Source organism: Apus apus, chromosome 2, assembly GCF_020740795.1.
Source record: "Apus apus isolate bApuApu2 chromosome 2, bApuApu2.pri.cur, whole genome shotgun sequence".
NCBI lineage: Eukaryota > Metazoa > Chordata > Aves > Apodiformes > Apodidae > Apus > Apus apus.
Genome location: NC_067283.1, coordinates 100,290,584 through 100,310,549, shown reverse-complemented (window position 1 = coordinate 100,310,549; position 19,966 = coordinate 100,290,584). Strand labels below are relative to the sequence as shown.

At 35.7% G+C, this 19,966-nt stretch overlaps 1 protein-coding gene across 12 annotated transcripts in view; it reads right to left on the bottom strand.

Annotated features, from left to right (window-relative positions):
- The window catches only part of LOC127380863 (cadherin-19-like), a 108,681-nt gene that overhangs the window by 4,567 nt on the left and 84,148 nt on the right, over positions 1-19,966 (bottom strand). For 9 of the 12 annotated variants that reach the window (XM_051610400.1, XM_051610399.1, XM_051610407.1 and 6 more), the window contains 3 exons: positions 18,355-18,491; positions 10,015-10,136; positions 1,765-1,882 (listed from right to left, as the gene is read on the bottom strand). In XM_051610400.1, the coding sequence (XP_051466360.1) occupies positions 1,765-1,882; positions 10,015-10,136; positions 18,355-18,491 (377 nt within the window). Of the gene's footprint in view, positions 1-444; positions 1,220-1,764; positions 1,883-5,711; positions 6,561-10,014; positions 10,137-14,135; positions 14,215-18,354; positions 18,492-19,966 lie in introns of those variants that run through there. The other 3 variants (XM_051610409.1, XM_051610411.1, XM_051610410.1) reach the window with 3 other exon arrangements.

Here is a 19,966-nt window from a genome sequence, read left to right as displayed (position 1 = left end):
GGCTAGCTAATTTGTTCTTAAAATGGTTTGATAGAACCAGCTGCTACCAATCACAGATGAATTATGGACAGTTTACAAATCAAAAGACATCAAAACTGTGTCTGGCAGCACAAAGAGAAAGCAGGGAGCAAGAGAAAGAAGCGAAAGCAAGGAAAAAGCCCACTAAAATAGTCTTTATTTTTTTTTTCCCTGACTCAAACATCGGAGCTAGCTGAGTTCCGACAACCTAAATTAAGGAAAAGTTGCTAGAGGCTCTCCCCTTGTTTTGTATTTAACTATTAGTGTTTAAAAATCAGTTCCATTCAAAACCCATTAAGCAGCTTAAGTTCAGATTCTTCTGCATATCAACAAATTCAAATCTGAAACTTTGCTGAAAGCCAAATTAGCCCTGTCTAAATCTCTATATAATGGAAAGAAGAAATATCTATAAATATTTATGTCATATTTTTTTTATCATAGCAGAGTGAATTACTGCATCAGTGCATACATGTACATGGAAAAGAAAAAAATGTTTCTGCCATTATCTGTATGATTCATCTATCCCAACAGTCTAGTTAACTCCACTGCATTTATGTTTTTCTAGGTTTCTGTCATAATTCAGAAGATAATTCTGAGATAAAATGCTACAGACTTATAGACTCATTTTTGCTTTTGCCTAGGACTATCCGAATTCACCCAGCTATTTCTATGAAATGCAGCAGAAAAGGAGAGACTGAGGAATGACCCTACCACATTATAAATAAGGTGGGATGTTTTTTCTCCTCATCAATAGACACCAAAATGAACTGGATGTATTGCCTTGTGCACGTCTCTGCTCGAACTTTGTGCAGAATGAGCAAAGATGGAAAATGCTCGTGACTTCTACAAAGTATAATTTTAATATAACAACTTACCTCTTCCTGGCACTGAGACACTAATGAAAGTGGGAATCGAAACACATATTAATACACTAACTTTAACTTTGGAGATATTGAGAGTAGTAGTTTGCCATTTAACATAGTCTGAACTTTCCAAAACTTACTTCCATTGATTTAATCACCTAGCTGCAATATTCAAATAATTAGCAAAGTCAATAAGAGCATTATGTACTTTAATTGAGCCTGGAGAAGTTGTTCTTTGTAGTCTCAGCAGACTGATTCTAAGCATTCATTTTCCTGGCAATTCCATTAGATGTTGCACTCTACATGACTCTTTGTCAGAGTCTCAATTGGTATCGGTTCTGAGTAACATAAAAATACATATAGAATAAATTTTATTTTGTCGTCATTAATCAGTGTGTGCAGTTTAAAATAAATTAGGAAATCAGATTATATTCAGATTTATCAGTTTTTATAATTTTGTTCTTGCTGAAGTTATGAAGTCAAATACTTGTATTAGGAGCGTCTTCTCTTTCTGGTGGTCTTGTTTCTTAGAGAAATAATTTTAACAAGAAAGTTGGTATTTCCCACCATATTTCCCACCATTAAGAAAATATATTTTAGGGAGTATCAGTGTATTTTTCATGTCTGCATTTTTTCTTTCCTTAAAATAGAACTGTCTTCTGCTGTTTATGTTACTTGGCTGATAAAGAAAAATCAACTGTTTGATAGTAATAAATTATTTTTTGAAATGCACCTCATGACATGTTCATATCTTATAACAAAGATTTCTATTTCAGCTGAATTTTTTATATACATTTATTGAAATTGTATAGAATTGATATGAGGACTACAAGAAGTATACAACTTTTATTAAGATCTTAAAGAGCTACATGAATGACACCACCTTGATTATCTTTGACAGTAAAATGTGAGTCGTTTATGGCCTCCTGAGCCAACAAGAAGTAAAAATGGTGAACTTCTGCTGAGTCATCTTGATCCACTGCACTGACAGTTTGAATTAGCTGGAAACAGAGATAAACAGAATTATTTAATAATGAAAGTATTTCTTGTCATTTAAGACAATAAAAGGATGTATCAAGTGTGTTAAACTTATGATGCTAGAGATATGATCTGTGAATATGTATTGAGTGCATGTTATGCAGTCACAAATATACAATTCCCACACTTAAACAGCCTTAAGGAGGCTCATATTCTGCAAATACTGTGCTTTGATTTTTCATCTTTTTGAAAGGCAGGCATTAAAATTTTGTGATAATGTAAAAGGTTTTCTGGATTAAAAGACAAGGGGTGGGTGAAGTTTCCGTAAACTAAAAAGAAATCATATATACAGTATTTTGTCTTTTTTTTTTTTTTTTTTTTTTAAAGGTGAAAAGTATATAACTCTACATTTGAACAACTCCATCTATAGAAAACCCATTTCCTTCCAGTCCAGAAACATGCTGACATCATTCAATGGAGACATTGTAGCTCCACTAAGTGATATGTGGTGACAAGTTCATGTGCTGAATTGTTGTTTCTAGGTATAACTGATTATAGAACTCCTTGCCTGCTTTTTCTTAAGAAAGTAGAATAGCTTTTATTTACAAATATGTCAAACCAGATAGTAATTGCAAAATAAAATGAAACTGTAATAGTTACTATTAAAATTATTATCTTTCATCTCTGAAAATAAACAATCACACTACAGTTAACATAATTAGCAATATATCTGCTTAAAAAGAGGTTGTATCTCTTATTTTTGTCTGTAAACATTTATTGACCTGAGCATCAGCATATATTAGTGAGTGTCCTTGATTAGCAGGGGGAAAACAAACTGGTGCTACCCCACCAACCTTAAGAAAAGTGTCCAGTTCCAAACTTGGTCTCTAATTTGTGAGTCATCTCATGCCTTGTAGATATGTGTACCCTAGAGACTTGAATCATCAACTTTCCCAAAGCAGAAAGCATCTGAATGCTACAATTGGTGCTTTAAAAGCAAAGCAGTGTCAGTGGAAGTGACAGCAGCCTTCCATCTGTGCCTTTGAAAACTCCTTCCCAGTTAAACCATTTCTCAGTCAAAATTCTAAGATTTCAACACACATTATTTTTCTTTTCAAGCAAGCTAAGTCTGAGGAAATAGTCACAGCAAAATGCAAAATGTAGCTTATACCCCAGAAGCTTTGTATTCTTAGCATTCTGCCCTTTTTATATGTGAAATTTATTTCAAATCTATATTTTCACTCTGTGGAAAAATGAGGACCCTTGAGATTTTTTTATTGCCACTAATTGAGAGGAGTGATTGTTCAGTGATATATCTGATGACAACATACAAATTATTAAGATCCTGGAGGAAATTTTTCCCCTTTCCCATGAGTAAACAAAATAGTTAAGGTGATGCAAGTACAGGGATAGGCATGCAGGTCAAGGAATCAGTGAAGGGAAATAACTTATCCCTAGTACTACCTGATAATAAAACACAAACTTCATTTTTATAAGGGAATATAATTCTGAGAATATGCTCAATATGAGCAGCAATAGAGAAAAAAAAAATATTATATCTAATTTAAAACATAAACAATGACACATTTTCATGAAAACATTCTGCAATATACCTCCAAAAAAAATATATATAAAAAACCCTCTAAACTCTGCTGGCCTTTCCTCTTGATTTGCTAGTAAAATCTCTGTGGCTGCAGCTGAGAAAAAGCTTTATAGGGATTTTTGTCTCTCTGTATGAGTCAGAGACTATTAAGCTAGGCTGAATACATAGAGTAATACAGTAATCTAAAAAGAAATCTTAGCCACATTTAGTTTATTTATTTATTTATTTATTTATTTATATTGGGGTTTTTTTAGTGTAGTTACTTGGCAAAGAAGTATTATCTACCTCCCTACAAAAACCCCCAACTAACCAACCAACCAAAAATAACAAATACATTAATTATGCTTACAGTTTTCATTCTGGTTAATAGTTATTTAACCAGGTATTAGTAATATCCGTGGAAAACATATTTGCAGGAGTCTATTGTGTTTAAAAATAATAAAATAATTGCAGTTGTGAATTAAATACTGTTTTGCTATTTTGTTATTTACTTCCATTACTTTAAATTCAGAATGTATTTGCCCATATAAATTTTATCTGTATCTGATCCTATCAGTATAATTCTGAGGTGTATGTATCTAGCTGAAACAAACAAACTAACAAAAAAACAGCTGCACTTTAGATTTCTACAGTGCTCTTCAATACAAACCTACAACTTCTATGCTTATTTTAGGCATATTCATATGCCAGTAAAGATTCACACTAGAAGCAGGAGAATATTTGGAACATAAGGACAGAGCATGCCCTTACTGTTTATTTCTCATGGTATCAGTTCCACTAAGATTCAGCAAAACCCAGACTGGTCTATAAAATATTCAGAAAGCAATAGGCAGCACATGTTCTGCTGATTCTAAAGGAAAAATCACCCCAGGAGAAGAAAACTGTTTCTCTATTTTTCTGATTTCCTAGGCTTTTGTACATCTAACCAAGGAGAGTCTAGCTTTTCACCAGGGAAACTGGCGTCATAAACTGAAAAACTGCATTTATTTTTTGTGAGTCAAAGTTTAAAAAAACCCGGCATTTCATTGTGCAAACAAATAAAATAGAGCAAGTGATGTGTTGCTTCTGCAAGGTTTTAACAGTTGTTGCTTTGACTAGGCTGAAATTTAAATGCTGCAAAATATTTTCTTTCAAGTCCCATTAATCTGAAAGTTTTAATAAGCCAGGAGTCCAGCTGAGATTATGCATTTATTTAAAACTGAGATTAATTCACTTGATTTCTCTGTAAAAACTGATTTAAGTTCATGGTGGGTGGACCTCATTTGTTCTTTCTTCCCAAACAGGCCGAGATCACTACTGGTAACAGGAGGGCCTCCTTTGATCAAAGGTCACAAAATGTGTCCTGCTATACTCAGCTTTCCCATCCATTTGATTAATGGGCACAGTCAACTAATAAATATTGTCAGTGGGGGAATCTAAGGTATCAGTAACAATTCTGATTTCTCATTGGTTAATTATTTTGTATAGAAGGGAATTTCTGTAAACCACTTTGGACTGAATGTCTGAGTGTTGATCATCTTGCAAATATCAAATTGTGGAGTATGGAGTTATTGCCGGTAATCTTGATGAAAATTAATTGAAAATTTATTTATTCAACCTCAAGTAGTGTCACTGAATTGGAATTATGGAGATATCCAGAAGAAATAATAAAGCTTCTATGTCACACTCCTTTTTACTTCTAGAACTTTCTCTCTACCAAGTTCAGCTTAAGGCATAAACTGTCCATCTGAACAACCACCAGTGCCATTAATTTTGATGCTAGAGTACTCTGAGTGTATAATTTGGAGCCCTTTTTGCATGCTTCTGTACCCAACAATAATGTTACTATTCCAAGAAGGAACAGATTTGCCACCTTTCTCTTTCTGCTTTCATTGCTTTTGTTTAGTTTTCCACCGAACATCCTTCAATAGGAGCTCTGCTATGTTTTATAGGATGTAAGATATCTGATCATCTGCCTGTTTTGGGAGTACAGAATTGGTTTTGTTCAAACTGGCAGAAGTCTTGTAAGTAGCAGGATTTTTCTCATTGCTTAATAATGTTTGATGACCATTAGAATTTAGTGCAGGTAAAAGACTGAAATGTTCATTGCTATAGTTCACATCTGCATTAACCAGATAGACTTACCTCAAGACCCAGTTTCTCCTTTTGACTGGCTTTATTTCTTTTTTGAAAAGTAAAAGCACAATAATGATCTGATTTCTTTGGATCTACTGTAAGATGTTTGTGCTCAGCTATAAATAAAATGGTGTAGATCTCAACAAAGGAGTAACAATTATAAAGCTCATGCCTTGACTATAAGGTGCCTTTTTATGTTTCTTTAGATATGTTGATAAACTTTCTGCCTGTTGGATTCTGCTTGAAATAAAGTTGTTGAATCACTGTCCATATGAAACAGAAAAAGGAATTTTCCAAGGACCTCTGCACCCACTGTTGCATCTGTAGGTGTAGCTAAGAGTAAAAGTCTGAGGGGACATTTGGTGCTTTCACAGCTTCACCATGTTTTTATACTCTGATGCCTTCACTGCAGCTTTTCTTTATAGCTTTTTATTTTCTTTATTATTTCACTACTGCTGGGATGTTTTTTGTAAATGATGAAGAGAACATAGCAAGGTGAAATAATAAAAACTGGCTTACTAACCCAACACTTTCACTTTGCTGCTATGAAATATAATTTTTTTCATCATATTTTGGTAAAAAACCATCTGTTTTAGCAAACTACTCATTGTTAGCATTAATCCTATATTCCTCAGATTTGGTTAAAGAGTTCCCTTCTTTTCTTTTGTCAACATTTCTTTATGTAGAGAAGTAATATTAAATTAGCACTCCTCACTTTCACTGAAATTGATTATTATTTTATTATATACTAAGTATTGAGTATTTTTTTTTTTTTCTTATCCTAACTCAAAGTGCTCTGCATAGTCACTTCTTTGCATCTAATAAAAATTGCTAAGCAAGCTTCAGCATCAAAGTCACTTCATACATGATTCCCAAATTACAGGATCTCAGAATTTCCAGGCTAAATATGCATTAGAGAAGAAAGGATTGATTCAGAATGTCGGTGTATCCACTGCAGCCTGTCTTCAGCTGAAATCTGTTTCCTGCACGATATGAAGAAAAACAAATATCCACAAAAAAGACTGAAATTACTGTGCATAAAAATAGATTCATTCTGGATGTTCAGCTTGCTTATATATGATGTAAAACATTTGATATAACTTACTTTAAAACTTCCAAGTTTCAGTTCCAGGCTGAGTTAATTCTTACATTTTTTGGGTAAAATGTATTCTTGCTGGGATGTGTCTAGTGTTATCTTTGGGACAGATTTGGTCCATTTTGTGTCCTGATAATTTTTGTTATCTTTAGAATTCAACAGTTACTGTACACACACATAAAGGGTAACTAAAACCACAATGCAGTCATCATTTATGCATGTCGACATACAGTTAAAATGTCAGAAGATCCATTCAAAAATAATACTGGTTTTGGATGTCTTTTTAATATTGCTCCATTTGATCTGGTACTACCTAGGTCTAGTAGGATAGAGGTCTATTTTACACATCAAATTTCATGTTCAAGTTAGTTTGAAAAGAATGTATTTAATACCAGTGATGCAGTGAAAGTGGCTTTTCAATGTCCAAAGGAAAACTTCATCTGTGCTAGTATACAACTGACTTGGATTATAAGACAGTACAGAGCTATAACATAAAATGGATAGTGGAAAATCCATTTTAAATTATGAATGGATTTATAATTATGAAAAAATCCAGCTATATATCTTCTTTACTTCTATTTTTATTGTCAAATTTCGAATTACAGTCCCACAGACAGAAATGTGATCCTTTTGTTTTAATGCCTTTCAGAGGCTAAGATAAACATGTCTGTACGGCAAACACAAAACCATCATACAGGACATGAAGGTCAATAGTCATTGGATAAAATCAGACAGAGAATTTTTTATAATTTTTCAGAAAATCCAAAACTTCAAAACAAGCATTCTTCTCCAGAATGAAGCTACCGTGAACTGCTTCTGAGTTCGGACAATTAGGACAACAATTAGTTTTATTCATTATCTGTTTCACATTCTTTTTCATAGCTTAATATACTGTAAGGCTAGATAAAAATAACTTATTTCACATATGGTCCTTTGTTGTTTTTATTGTAAACCAGGCAGACATCAAGAAAAAGTGATCCAAATAAGAAAATGCAGTGTTCTTCCTTCTTTTTACCAGAAAACTATAAACTGGGGGATACAAATATGTTTTGGAGTATACTGTGAAAATAGACACAGCTGAGATCAGGGAAGCAAGTGAATTCCAGAGGTGCAAAACACCTCTGAGAATATCTCTCAGCATGTAATTTCCAGCTAGATAAGAGACAGCTACTTTAGAAATTGAAATGTGATGGAATAGCTACAGAAGCTTTGATCTCAACTCATAACATGTAAGCAGATTCTTGAGCTTTTGGAATTGATTGCAGAAATATGGCTAAGATAAAAAGGTATGTAATATCCTGATTAAGGCCTTCAGCTGTTTAAACTGATTATTCTGAAATATGTTGTGTTATTCAGCGGACAATCAGGACATATATAAAAAATTTTTGGAACCTTTTTGGCTTCTTGCTGATGAAAATGAATAAGCGTTTTTTTTTCTGAGTAAAAGATAAAAAAAATAATAACACTGAAGGAGGCACACCAGCTATCAATTCTATTTTAAATCATAAACACTGAATAAAATATGATGAATTTTGACTGTGATAATATTCACTTTAGTAGGAATTTCCTGCTGTTCTTCCCAGGATATTTTGTTAATGAGAAGATTATTTAACATTATTATCATGATCTCCAAAAGCTGAACTAAAGGTGCCTGCCACTCTCAAAATCCTATAGGAATGAAACAAAACAAAACAAAAATTAAAAAAAATCTAGAGTAACAATTTGCCTGTCTGTAAAATGGGATAAAAATGTCCTGCTCATTCCTCATTTACAGTATTACAATATTAAACAAGAATAATCCTGTAACATATGTTCAAGAGCTTATTATTATTGTTACTATTACTGTTCTTTGCAGTGCCATTCTCTCCAGTGATTTCCAAAATAGTTAATACATACATATATAATTTATTTATTAAAAGTAGCCATTAATGGGCTAGCATACAGATGTTATTTATCAGAAAGCAAGTATGGCATAATGAAAACCTTGGGGAATAAATAATCTGTTTTTTTTCTATTGTAGGCAAGTCCAAAACATGAATTACAAATATCAATTTTGTAAGTTTCAATTCATGATGTCTTGAAGACAAGGATGATGAAGTAGCATTTGCTTTAATGCCTGTAGTTTTATTTGTCAATGAGTTACCCAAAGACCAAAGAAATTATTTGCTCCAAGTACCTCTGAACTAGAGATAACATTTGCAGAGTGGAAAACTAGCAAATGCAGAACAAATAAACCAAAAGCTGATAGACTAATATATAAATGTATGAAAAAGACTATAATAAAATTGCCTTTTCTTCAAAGAAAGCTTTATTTAACTGCAGACTAATCAAGATCAAAATAAATCAAGCTGGTTTAAAGAGAAAGACTCTGTGATTCAGAATTCAGAACACAGCAAAAAGTTTGAATGGAACCCTCACAGATATACCAAAAGCTTCTTTCATATGTTCAAATAAAGCTTTAAAGTGGTGAGAAAACATACAGAATTTTGTTGTTTCCATCATTGCCCATTTCATAACTTTTATTTTTGTTTTTCTATAAGCTTTTAATATCCTGATTTTCTTTTTGTGTTTTTCTTTTAGACTCCTGTGTGGAGCCTGGTGGCATTCTTATTGCACATTTTGGGGCTGAAGCTATAGAACTGGGTCACTTTAAAAAAAAGTAAAGCTGAAGAGGAAGGTGGGTGGAGGAAAATGGACAGTCAGCAATGCACCTTGGGGAGTTAGGGCAGCTGATGGATGTGACTCCATTTACCTGGGGAATAAGCAGGAAATGAAAAATACCTCCTGGGAAAGATGCTTAATACCACAATACTATAACCTGACAGATAGGGAAGGTGCTGCAAGGGCTTTGACTTCAAGATCTTCAGACTTTCACTGAACTAGACAAGTTTTGATTTCAGTTCACAATAAATAATTTCTAACTGGAACACAATGACTCTGTTTAGAATTTGATCTAAATTTGGTTCTTCCAGACTACATTATGTGGTTGCTGTAAATAACAGGCCTAGTTTTAACTTCTGTGACAGGAACAAGAATCAAGTCTGTGCTTTATGTTGGGCTTTGGGTGTGTTGGTTTTTTTTCAGAAGTTTCTCTCTGTATTTCTGTATTTCTCTATTTCCTGTTTTCGTATGATTCTATGATTGATTTTCTTTTAAAGGCGGGAAAAATACACATCAGTCTTCTGAAATCTAAACTTCAAACCACACATATATTAGCAGAATTAATTTTGGAAGCAGACAAAATACAGCCTGTACTCACAGTACTGAAATAATCAATATTAAATAAAATAGTAATATCTCAGATCAAATCTTCATTGTAATAAAAAATTCTTCACCCTTACCTGGCCAGAAACAGCATTTTCACAAACAAATGTTTCATAGTATTTAGGAAATTCTGGTGCATGTTCATTTACATCGAGAACTTTGATATACACATTTGCTTCTGAAATTTTTTCAGGATTTCCTATTGGTTAAAAAAAATAATTTATAAATCACTGCATATTTTAAAGTCATGTAGACCTTAGAAAATTTAAATTATATTCTGCAGAGAATAAAATAGTTACTGAAACATACAGACATTTTATACTAAATCTTTTATTGAATTCAAATATATACTATACATATAGAAAAAAAAAGGCTTTTTTTTTCATGTAAAATTTTGAATTTTTTCACTCTTTCATTTGCTAAATCAGAAGCTGATTTAAACATGAAAAATAAAATATGATCTGAAGAAATTAAATTAAATTAATTTTTGTTCACACAAATATTTATTGTACTAGTCATGTATAAGGGTATGTGGAAAGAGAGTGCCTGCTTCTCTAAGGGTATCTGGTCAAGGACCTAATTTAATGCAATAAAAGTTAGTAAGAAACCATAATCAAGAACATACAGGGACATAAACCTGAGGGACAAATGATAAGGGAGAGGGTGATGAGAAGCAAAACTGGTCAAACACACTAACTGATGAGGGCATGTAAGAGTGAGTTTATTCCTTTGATGTTATCAGATTAGGAACCCTCACAACTGGGAGATTAAGGGAGAAAAAGGGGAAAAGAGAGACAAAGTATACCAAGGCACAGACCTCACAAAGCAAACATGAAGACAATGATAAGAAACAAACCCCAAAATAATTGATGGGCTATCCAGAAAACATAAGGCAACAATTTCAGTCAGAGCAACCTGGACTTTGTAACTGATAAAAATGTAAACCAGAGGCACCCTAGACCCAGATGTGGACAGGAATCAATGGATCTGTACAGACCCATGGAGAGCACGCAAGAAGGAACAGAGTGGACAGACAGAAAGGGGTTGCCTGTAAAACTGGACCAGTCATTACGCTTCTGTGGCTCAGCCACCACTTGATCAGCAGTTGGCTTGATGATCTTTTATCTTCTTATTAAATCTTTTCTTTGCTACCTCTCTGCATAATCTCTATCATTGCATGTATATGTGTTCTGCAGGGACTAAGTATCAGCTATTGATGAGATCAGAGTATGTGTGAGTGAAAATTGGTGCCAGGTAGTGCAGTCAGATGGGTTTGTGGGGCCCCCAGGGCATGGTATCACCTGCTGGAGTGAGTGGGGGTCACAAAGGATGTGTGTCTCTATCTTCCTCAAAGCTGGTGTGTTTGTGTGTGAGTGCATTTTCCTTAGCAAACTTTAAGCTGGACTCAACTGTGAGTAGTGGGTCCTTGTGTCCAGACAAAGCCCTCATAGGAGGTCCAACCTGGTAAGCTCAGGGTGTACTTGTGAACATGGGATGCATGAGGGAGGAGTGTGTGAGGGCTGCAGGTTTTCCAGAGAACACTGAGTATGGACTAGCTGGTGATTTAGGGAACATTAAGTGGATAGAAGGAGGGATCCTGGCAGGGGTGCAAGGCAGACAGAGCATCTGTACAGGTATTGAAGGGATCCACAAGTATGTGTGTGCTTGTGAACTTGGAGAGTGTGGTGTGTGTGTGACTTCACCAATGACCTTCTGCTTCTCCTAGCAAAGAAGAGGAGATGATTAGGCTGTCAGTCCTTGGGGTTTATGTGAGTCCTGTATTGTAGATGCTACTGAAGGTGGCACCCTGTCTGTGGCAGTCTGCATGACCAGACATGTCAGTGTGCTCTGTCTGTCTATGTACATCTCTGGGACACATGCTTGGCTTTGCTATAGGTTGTGCCTACAAAAAGGAAGGCTTCAGACACATGCCTGAGCCTGGGCAAAGGCTTTGCATCCCTGGGCATCAGGCTGTACTCCAGCAGGCAAGAAAGAAGATCCTGGGCTGAAGAGGATTTAAGAGGCAGCTGCATTTTCTCACAGCACTTAACATCATGGATGCCACAATAACTGGTCACTATCCTTTAAGAGTCACATAATCAAAGAAATGTCAGAGTTGGAAGGGACCTCTAGAGACCATCCAGTCCAACTCCCCTGCTAAAGCAGGATCACCTAGAGCACATTACTCAGGACTGCATCCAGATGGGTCTTGAATATCTCCAGAGAAGGGGACTCCACAACCCCTCTGGGCAGCCTGTTCCAGTGCTCTGTCACCTTCACCATAAAGAAGTTTTTTCTCATATTTAAGTGGAACTTTCTACGTTCCATCTTGTGCCCATTGCCCTTCATCCTGTCACTAGGAACTCCTGAAAAGAGTCTGGCTCCATTCTCCCTGCACCCATCCTTTAGATACTTAATGGCATTAATAAGATCTCCCCTCAGCCTTCTCTTCTCAAGGCTGAAGAGTCCCAGCTCTCTCAGCCTTTCTTCATAAGAGAGATGCTTCACTGCCTCAGTCAACAGAAATTCTCTTAACTCTTCCTCTTCTTTTGTATTTTAAATTTTTAAAGCTTTGGCAGAAAACATTCACATGCTTTAAAAATATTTCTTCATTACTAGTCATGGAGTAATTGCAGTGGAAACAGATACCCAACCCTAGCCAAGGCAGAAAGGCAAGTCTCTGAATTTCAAACAAGAGAGCTGTTCTATCCACTGGTCTCCATGCACGTATTTGCAAAGAAGTCTGACTTTCCCCAAGTATGTCTAAGGCATGTCCCAGGCACTACTGTAGATAGACTTCATAGACTGAGTTTACAGTTTTGTTCCAAGTATTATTTGCACAGCAAGTATTATTCTTTGGCCTTTTGTAGTCAAAGAAGCACTACTGCTTCTGTTATACAAATACATTGCATTACTGTATATATCTGAAGTCACTTCATTACTGTGGCTTTAGATACAAAAGTTGTCAGCATGGCTTATTCATGGATGGAAAGAAAAAGAAGCTCTGCTAATATTAAGTACATTTTTCTGTGTCTACTGCATTTATACAAGGTTATGGTGCTGTAACTATCTCAGGAAAAAAACAGACCTACTAGTGTTTTGGTACAAGAGGTGTATGTACCCTAGTTTGAAAAAGCTGGTTATTTATGTAATAATAATGTTTATAAATATGTCATCTGAAATGAAGGAAAGGAAGATATGTAGATACAGCATTATTTTGAAGGAACTGGCTGCTCATGGCTTGGATATGTGCACTCTTTGATGGGTAAAAAAATAGCTATGTGGCTGAGCCCGAAAAGTAGTGATGAACAGTGTTAAATCCAGTTGGCAGTGGGGTCACAAGCAGTGTTTCCCAAGGCTCAGTACTGAGGCCAGTTCTCTTTAATATCTTTATCAATGATCTGGATAAGGGGATTAAGTGCATCCTCAGTAAATTTAAAGACAACACCAAACTGGGTGGGAGTGTTGATCTGCCTGAGGGTAGGAAGGCTCTACAGCAGGACCTCGACAAGTTGGATCAATTGGCTGAGGCCAAGTGTGTAAGTTTCAACAAGGCCAAGTGTCAGGTCCTGCACTGGGTCACAACAACCCCAGGCAATGCTACAGGCTTGGGGAAGAGTGGCTGGAAAGCTGCCTGGTGGAAAAAGACCTGGAGGTGTTGATCAACTGCCAGCTGAATATGAGGCAGCAGTGTGCACAAGTGGCCAAGAAAGCTGTATCAGGAATAGTGTGGCCTACAGGGCTAGTGGAGTGATTGTCTCCCTGTAGTCAGTACTGGTGAAGGGTCTGAAGCAGATGTCTTATGAATAGCAACTGAGGGAACTAGGATTGTTTAGTCATGAGAAAAGGAGGCTGAGGGGAGATCTTAATGCTCTCTAAAATTACTTGAAAGGAGGGTGTAGTGAGGTGGTGTTGATCTCTTCTGCCAAGTAACAAGTTATAGCATAAGAAGAAGTGGACTCAAGTTGTTACTGGGGAGGCTGGATATTAGTAAAAATTTTTTCACTTAAAGCGTTATGAAGCACTGGAACAGGAGCCTGGTGAATAACCATCCCTGGAGGTATTGAAAAGGCATGTTGATGTGTTGCTTAGGGACAAAGTTTAGAGGTGGATTTGGCAGTGCTAGGTTAACACTTGGACTCAATGGTCTTAAAAGTCTTTTTCAATCTAAATGATGCTATGATTCTATACCAAATACCTCTCTGAAGTCCTTCATGCATCAGCAACTCAAATCCTCACATGCCATAACTCTGTGAAGTGTCTGCCTTCCCACAATGTAATTTATTCCTCTAGTAGGCAAGAAGTTTCACTGCAACAGTAACATTCACATTAATGTGGACATGTTATTAGGTAAAGCTCATAATGAAGACTATATTCCAGTAAATAAAATAATCCTAAGACATTCCAGGAATAGGAAATATTTATCAGTATCTCAATCTTCTCCATCTAAACTAGATGTCACTCACAAGAATATTCAGTATAGTTAAAATATGCCTCATGATGGGTATTAGTGTCACTGCTTCTGACAGGTTCAGAAGTCCTTAAGGCATTTTCTTAAATTAGTCAAATGGACCTTTAAGAGATAAACAAAATGTACTCCTTTCTGCTTTGCTTCAAACTGTATGTGTTTGGTTAGTTCTACATTGCTTTTTTTAATGTATAATTTACTAGTTGCTTGAAGCAAACATTCGTTTTCTTGGATCTTATGGAATCTGTGGTGATAGCTTTGAGTCTTTTGCCAAAGGAAGTGGCAGCAAAAGCAACTACCACAGAAATGAAGCACTAGATACTCAGCACTTTCCCATTGCTATTCCTCCTGTGAAATCATTAGAGCCATGATAATTTACTGAAGCTTATGATCTGTCAAAGTCATCTCAAAAATAATTCCTTGTGGGGTGATATTTCTCTTGCTGAATTCCAACATCCCTAATAATACAACAGGCAATGAAACAGTGCTCAGCTTATTTTTTAAATAAACAGAAAAAGTAACACATCTCTTTTAGAAATTATACCAGGAGTGTAGGACCTACTTAGCCTAATTTTCTAAAGTCAGAATTGGATTTGTAGGGCAGATATTTGTTTGGATTGGCATCGAAAGGAATACTTTGTATCACTAACTGGGAGGTAGGGGCATACCTTTTGTGGCTTCAGTCATATACCAAGTGGCAGGGGAAGGACTCAACTACTTTGGCCTATTCCTGACATGCTTGTTCATAGGATACTGTACTGGCTTTAAAGTCTACAATTTGTTTACATAAAATTTAAGATAGCACATTTCAGCCTCAAGCTGCCATTCACATCTGCTTTTTTTCACTATTTTCACTATTTTTTTTAATAGACTTGTTTCTAATTCCTTACTATATTTGGGTTGTTGTGTTGTGGTTGCTTGGGTGTGTTGTTTTTTCCCTTCCGTATATGGTTAAATGACCAGGAAAAACATTTCTCATGTTGCTGTTGTAAGAAAACATTATGAAAGTTTTAATTTTTCTGAAATCACAGATGTTTTGTTTTGGGAGGGAGAAATACATTACAAAGCCACTCTTGGAATCAATGCCTGGTAAATATTTAATGAAGATTTTGGGAAAAGCATAGTGACTGCTTTGGTTGTAGTGGATAAAGACGGTAAGCAACACTTATTTTGTCTTTTATCCCTTGTAAGGGAAAATAGTTGTAAGAATCTGGATATGGTTATTGGACTCGTATCCTACATTAGACTAAAGATCTTTCAATGAGCAGAAAATTTCTTTGAGAGATAAGAACTTGAAAAACAAGGTCTGAGTTCTTCTCAGCCCAGGTCTCCAGCCTGTCCAGGTCATGCTGGATGGCAGCACAGCTCTCTGGAACGTCAGCCACCCCGCCCAGTTTTGTATCATCACTGAACTTGCTGAGGAAACATTCTGTCTCCTTGTCCAGGTCATTGATGAGTATTTTGAACAAGGTCGAACCAAGTATTGACCTCTGGGGAACACCACGGGTTACAGGCCTCCAACTTGACCCTGATCCATTTGAACTAGATATTACTCTTCTAAAATAATTGTCAGTTAATCTTCATCTGACTCAGTAAATCTGAGTACTTAAGGATTTCTTGCTGTCATGCATGGTTAGAATACTTTTCTTTATGCTTCAGCCTTGTACTGTGTGGAAGGTGATTACAACCAAGTAAAAACTGATCAAAGGAAACTAGATTTCTCTTGAGCTAGAACTATCTTAGGCATAAAGTCAAACAAGACTCAATAGATTGCCGGGTCTGACTGCTTGTATTTAAGATCCAATTAATTACATCTACTTCTGATTACCTTTAAAACATGCTATCTCAGCAGTATGAAGATGGGATAAGCCACACCACAAGTCTGCAATAACAGAAGAAAGCTCCTCTTACTAATCTCGTCTCTCTGTCATTGCAATGGAGGCAAAGGGCTTGTGTCCTTTATAAATGCCAGGACCTCAACTGGCCCCTAGGGAGGTTGCTGTTGTAATACAGGTTCAATACCTGTCTTAACTGCAATGAGTGTCGTGTGTGGATAAACTCAAACGGCATTTTGATTTGGCTTCAGTGGAGCCATAATGTCATCCACCAAATGTCTCATACACGTAGTATATGTTCTGACTATATTTCAAGGAATAAAATGCTACTAGTTAATAATATAAATAATTTCAGGTATGCTGAGACCAAGGCGACCTACCTTCAATGCTCTTGAATGCAGTGACCTTATCATCAGTAAAGAAATAAAGAATAAAATATGAAGATAATGTGGGTTTTCTTTCTCTATGTTAACTTTCATTACTGTGACTTTCTTTTGCTGCAGGAGACACTTGTTCACTTGTGGAATTTGATTCTTTGTTATTTTATTGTTTAACTAAACATTAAAGTTCAGATCAAAAATCATCCTGCTCTATAGAGCTATTGTAGACATGACAAAATTATGCCAGATATCAATTTTGCCAACACCTGCCAGCTGCCCAACAACAGGAGAAGTAAAATATATTCATGCTCAAAAACTCACAGAGAAGTTCAAAAGGAGTAAAACACTACCAATTCCCTGACACAAAATAAAGACTTCAATGAAAACTAACTATCCTATATTAAACTTCTAGCAGTAATATCCTACTTATACATAGCAATGTTCATACATACACATACTCCCTTTTGGAACAGTGCAATTTACAAATATGTATTTAAAGTAGTCTTAGCAAGAAATGTGTCTCATTTATTGCTTGGACTCTAGTTTCATCATGAGATGTCACCTGGAGTACTGTGACCAGTTCTGGCATCTCCAATACAGGAGATGTTTGAGTGAGTCCAGAGAACCATGAAGATGATCAGAAGGCAGAAGTACCTCTATCATAAGGACAGGCTAAGACAGGTGGGGTTGTTCAACCTGGAGAAGGTGCCAAGGAGACCTTATAGCAGTACCTAAAGGGGGCCTACAGGAAAGCTGGGGAGGGATTTTTTACAAGGGCAGGTACTAATAGGATGAGTGGAAATGCTCTGAAGCTGAAAGAGGGCAGACTTAGATTAGATCTTAGGAAGAAATTCTTTACTGTAAGGGTGGTGAGACACTGGAACCACTTGCCCAGAGAAGTTGTGTGTGACTCCTCCCAGAAGTGTTCAATGCCAGGTTGGATGGGGCTTTGAGCAAGCTGATCTAGTGGGAGGTGTCCCTGTCCATGGCAGGGCATTGGAACTAGATGATCTTTAAGGTTGTTTCCAACCTAAACCATCCTATGATTCTATGAGTCATATGGTTTTTCTTCTTCCTGAGGATCAATGTGATACATTTTTAAATAACATCCTAATAATCTTGTTATACTGCCTTATAAATCAGTAGCTGTTAATTTTCTCAAGTGTTGTCCCAGAGCTAGGGCAACCAGATCACCAAAAGAACAAACAGAAGCAATTTGCATTTGAATTTCAAACTAAACTGACTGGTGAAATCTATATAAAGGTTGTTTTGCAGATTTAATTGTTACTGAGGAGAAGTCTAACTGGTCTAGGCCTTAACATTCACAGTTAATGAGGCACAGGTTTCTACTGGTGTTAAATTAGACACTGGCTAATTTCACACTAGTCAAAAATCTGGTGTGAAATTAACCAGGGTCTAATTTAACATAAGATCTTGCACTGCAGGAGCAAGTCTTATGCTTCAGTGTAACTTAAAAGCATTACAGTCTCGGTCCTATTATAATTTCCTTTCCTTTTTATAAGGTCATCTTTTATGAAAGAGCACAAGACCTTACAGCTCAAATACATTCCACTTCTATTTAACTAATCATTTTAATAATGCTCCTTAATGTAGCAAGCAACAGTAATATAATGAGAAAGAAGCATGTATTCTCTACTTAAAAGAAGCCATGTTCAGAGAATAATTATAGTTCACAGTATATAAAACACAGTATTTCTTAAATTTCTTACTCACTTATTTCTGTGGCTGTTACAGTTATGTTGTGCCAAGAAGCTATCTCTCGGTCAAGAGGTTTAGTTGTAATGATTGTTCCGTTGTGTTCACTGATGCTGAACAATCTATTTAGATGCATGCCGTGGACAATAGAGTACCTGAGACAAAAAAAAAAAAAAAAAAAAAAAAAAAAAAAAGTAATGGAATTCCCTAATACTGGAATGTTCCATCAGAAGCAAGGACACAGAAAGCTATTGTCAGTTGAGAAAACAGAGCTGAGCATATATACATGTGTGTGCTGCAGTAACTCAGGAATCATGAAAAATGTACACTCGTAAACATTTAAAATTCAGTGCTGCCTAGATCAAAGCTCTTCTTTTTATAAAACTAAATATGTCTCAGATCTACGTTAATATGAACTGAATCTGAAATGCATTATTCATTCTTACTTCTAAGTCAAACTCACAGCAGGTGAATGACTTCATTGAAAAGAAACAGCAAAAATGCCACTTGTGAAATGAATAACACTAACAGCTAAGTGGAGGTATAGTGGCAAATCTATTTTATCATTTCTGAAATGCTCTGGTGCCAAGGGAATAGGCATTATAAAGACAGACAAGTATCTGTAATGATGTGTCACCTAAGTGAGGTACAAAACCCTAATGCAGGAGATGATTGCAAATGAGTCCAGCCTTCCTGAGTCTTCACTTAAAAGACTCTGGATGCTACGTCTGTACGCAGACATGCACATGAACACATACATACATACATACCATTCAAATTTTTAAAGTCTAACCACTGGCCACAGGCCAGAGATGGACTGAAAAAGAAACCAAAGATACTGGTTCAAATAGAAAGGCTATTTACAAATGCTTTTCATGATATATAAAAAAAGACTGCACGTCACAGTTCTTAGCAGAGCTTATTTCATGGAAACAAAACCTGTTAGAGGAGTTTAAATGTTCTTATCATTCCAGTTTGTAATTCCCACATGTAATTATTCCCTGTTTTATTGTACCTTTAGTTGTGCTTGACAAAGTCTTTCTATCTCCACTTTGCACTTAGGACTCCAGCTCAGACTATGTGTCAGTGGTTGGATGGCTCTACAACTTGTTATTACTTGTTACATTTTGTCTCTTTTGTAAATCAGCAAGAGGATAAAACCAAGGAACCAGAACAACACAGTCAGTGAAAGTTCTTATAATTTTTGCCAAATATGTGACATTTATAAACCTCTTTTTTAGGGATTTACAATACATTTTTTAAAATTATTTTTAAAAAATGTGTTCCTTATCCTCTGCATCCAAAGCTTGTTTACTATTTTCCAACATTGGTGTTTTTTTTTGTTAGATGGGGTTTTTTTACAATCCGATTCTTGATAGGTAAATTTCAGAAAATCTATGTTGTATATTTTGTAGACATTTTTCATTATTGATGAGGTGAAGTTTTGTTGCATGTCTTTGTTTATTTTGTATATTTAAAAACTGGTGTCCACAACACAGCTGGTTTTCTGTATTATAAGCAACTACTGTCATTTATGTTAGCAATAGTTTTTTAAATTAGATTCATATGCATGGCACTTAACCCAATAAACAAATCTTTACATTATAAGTGACAAGTTCTATTTTAAAGA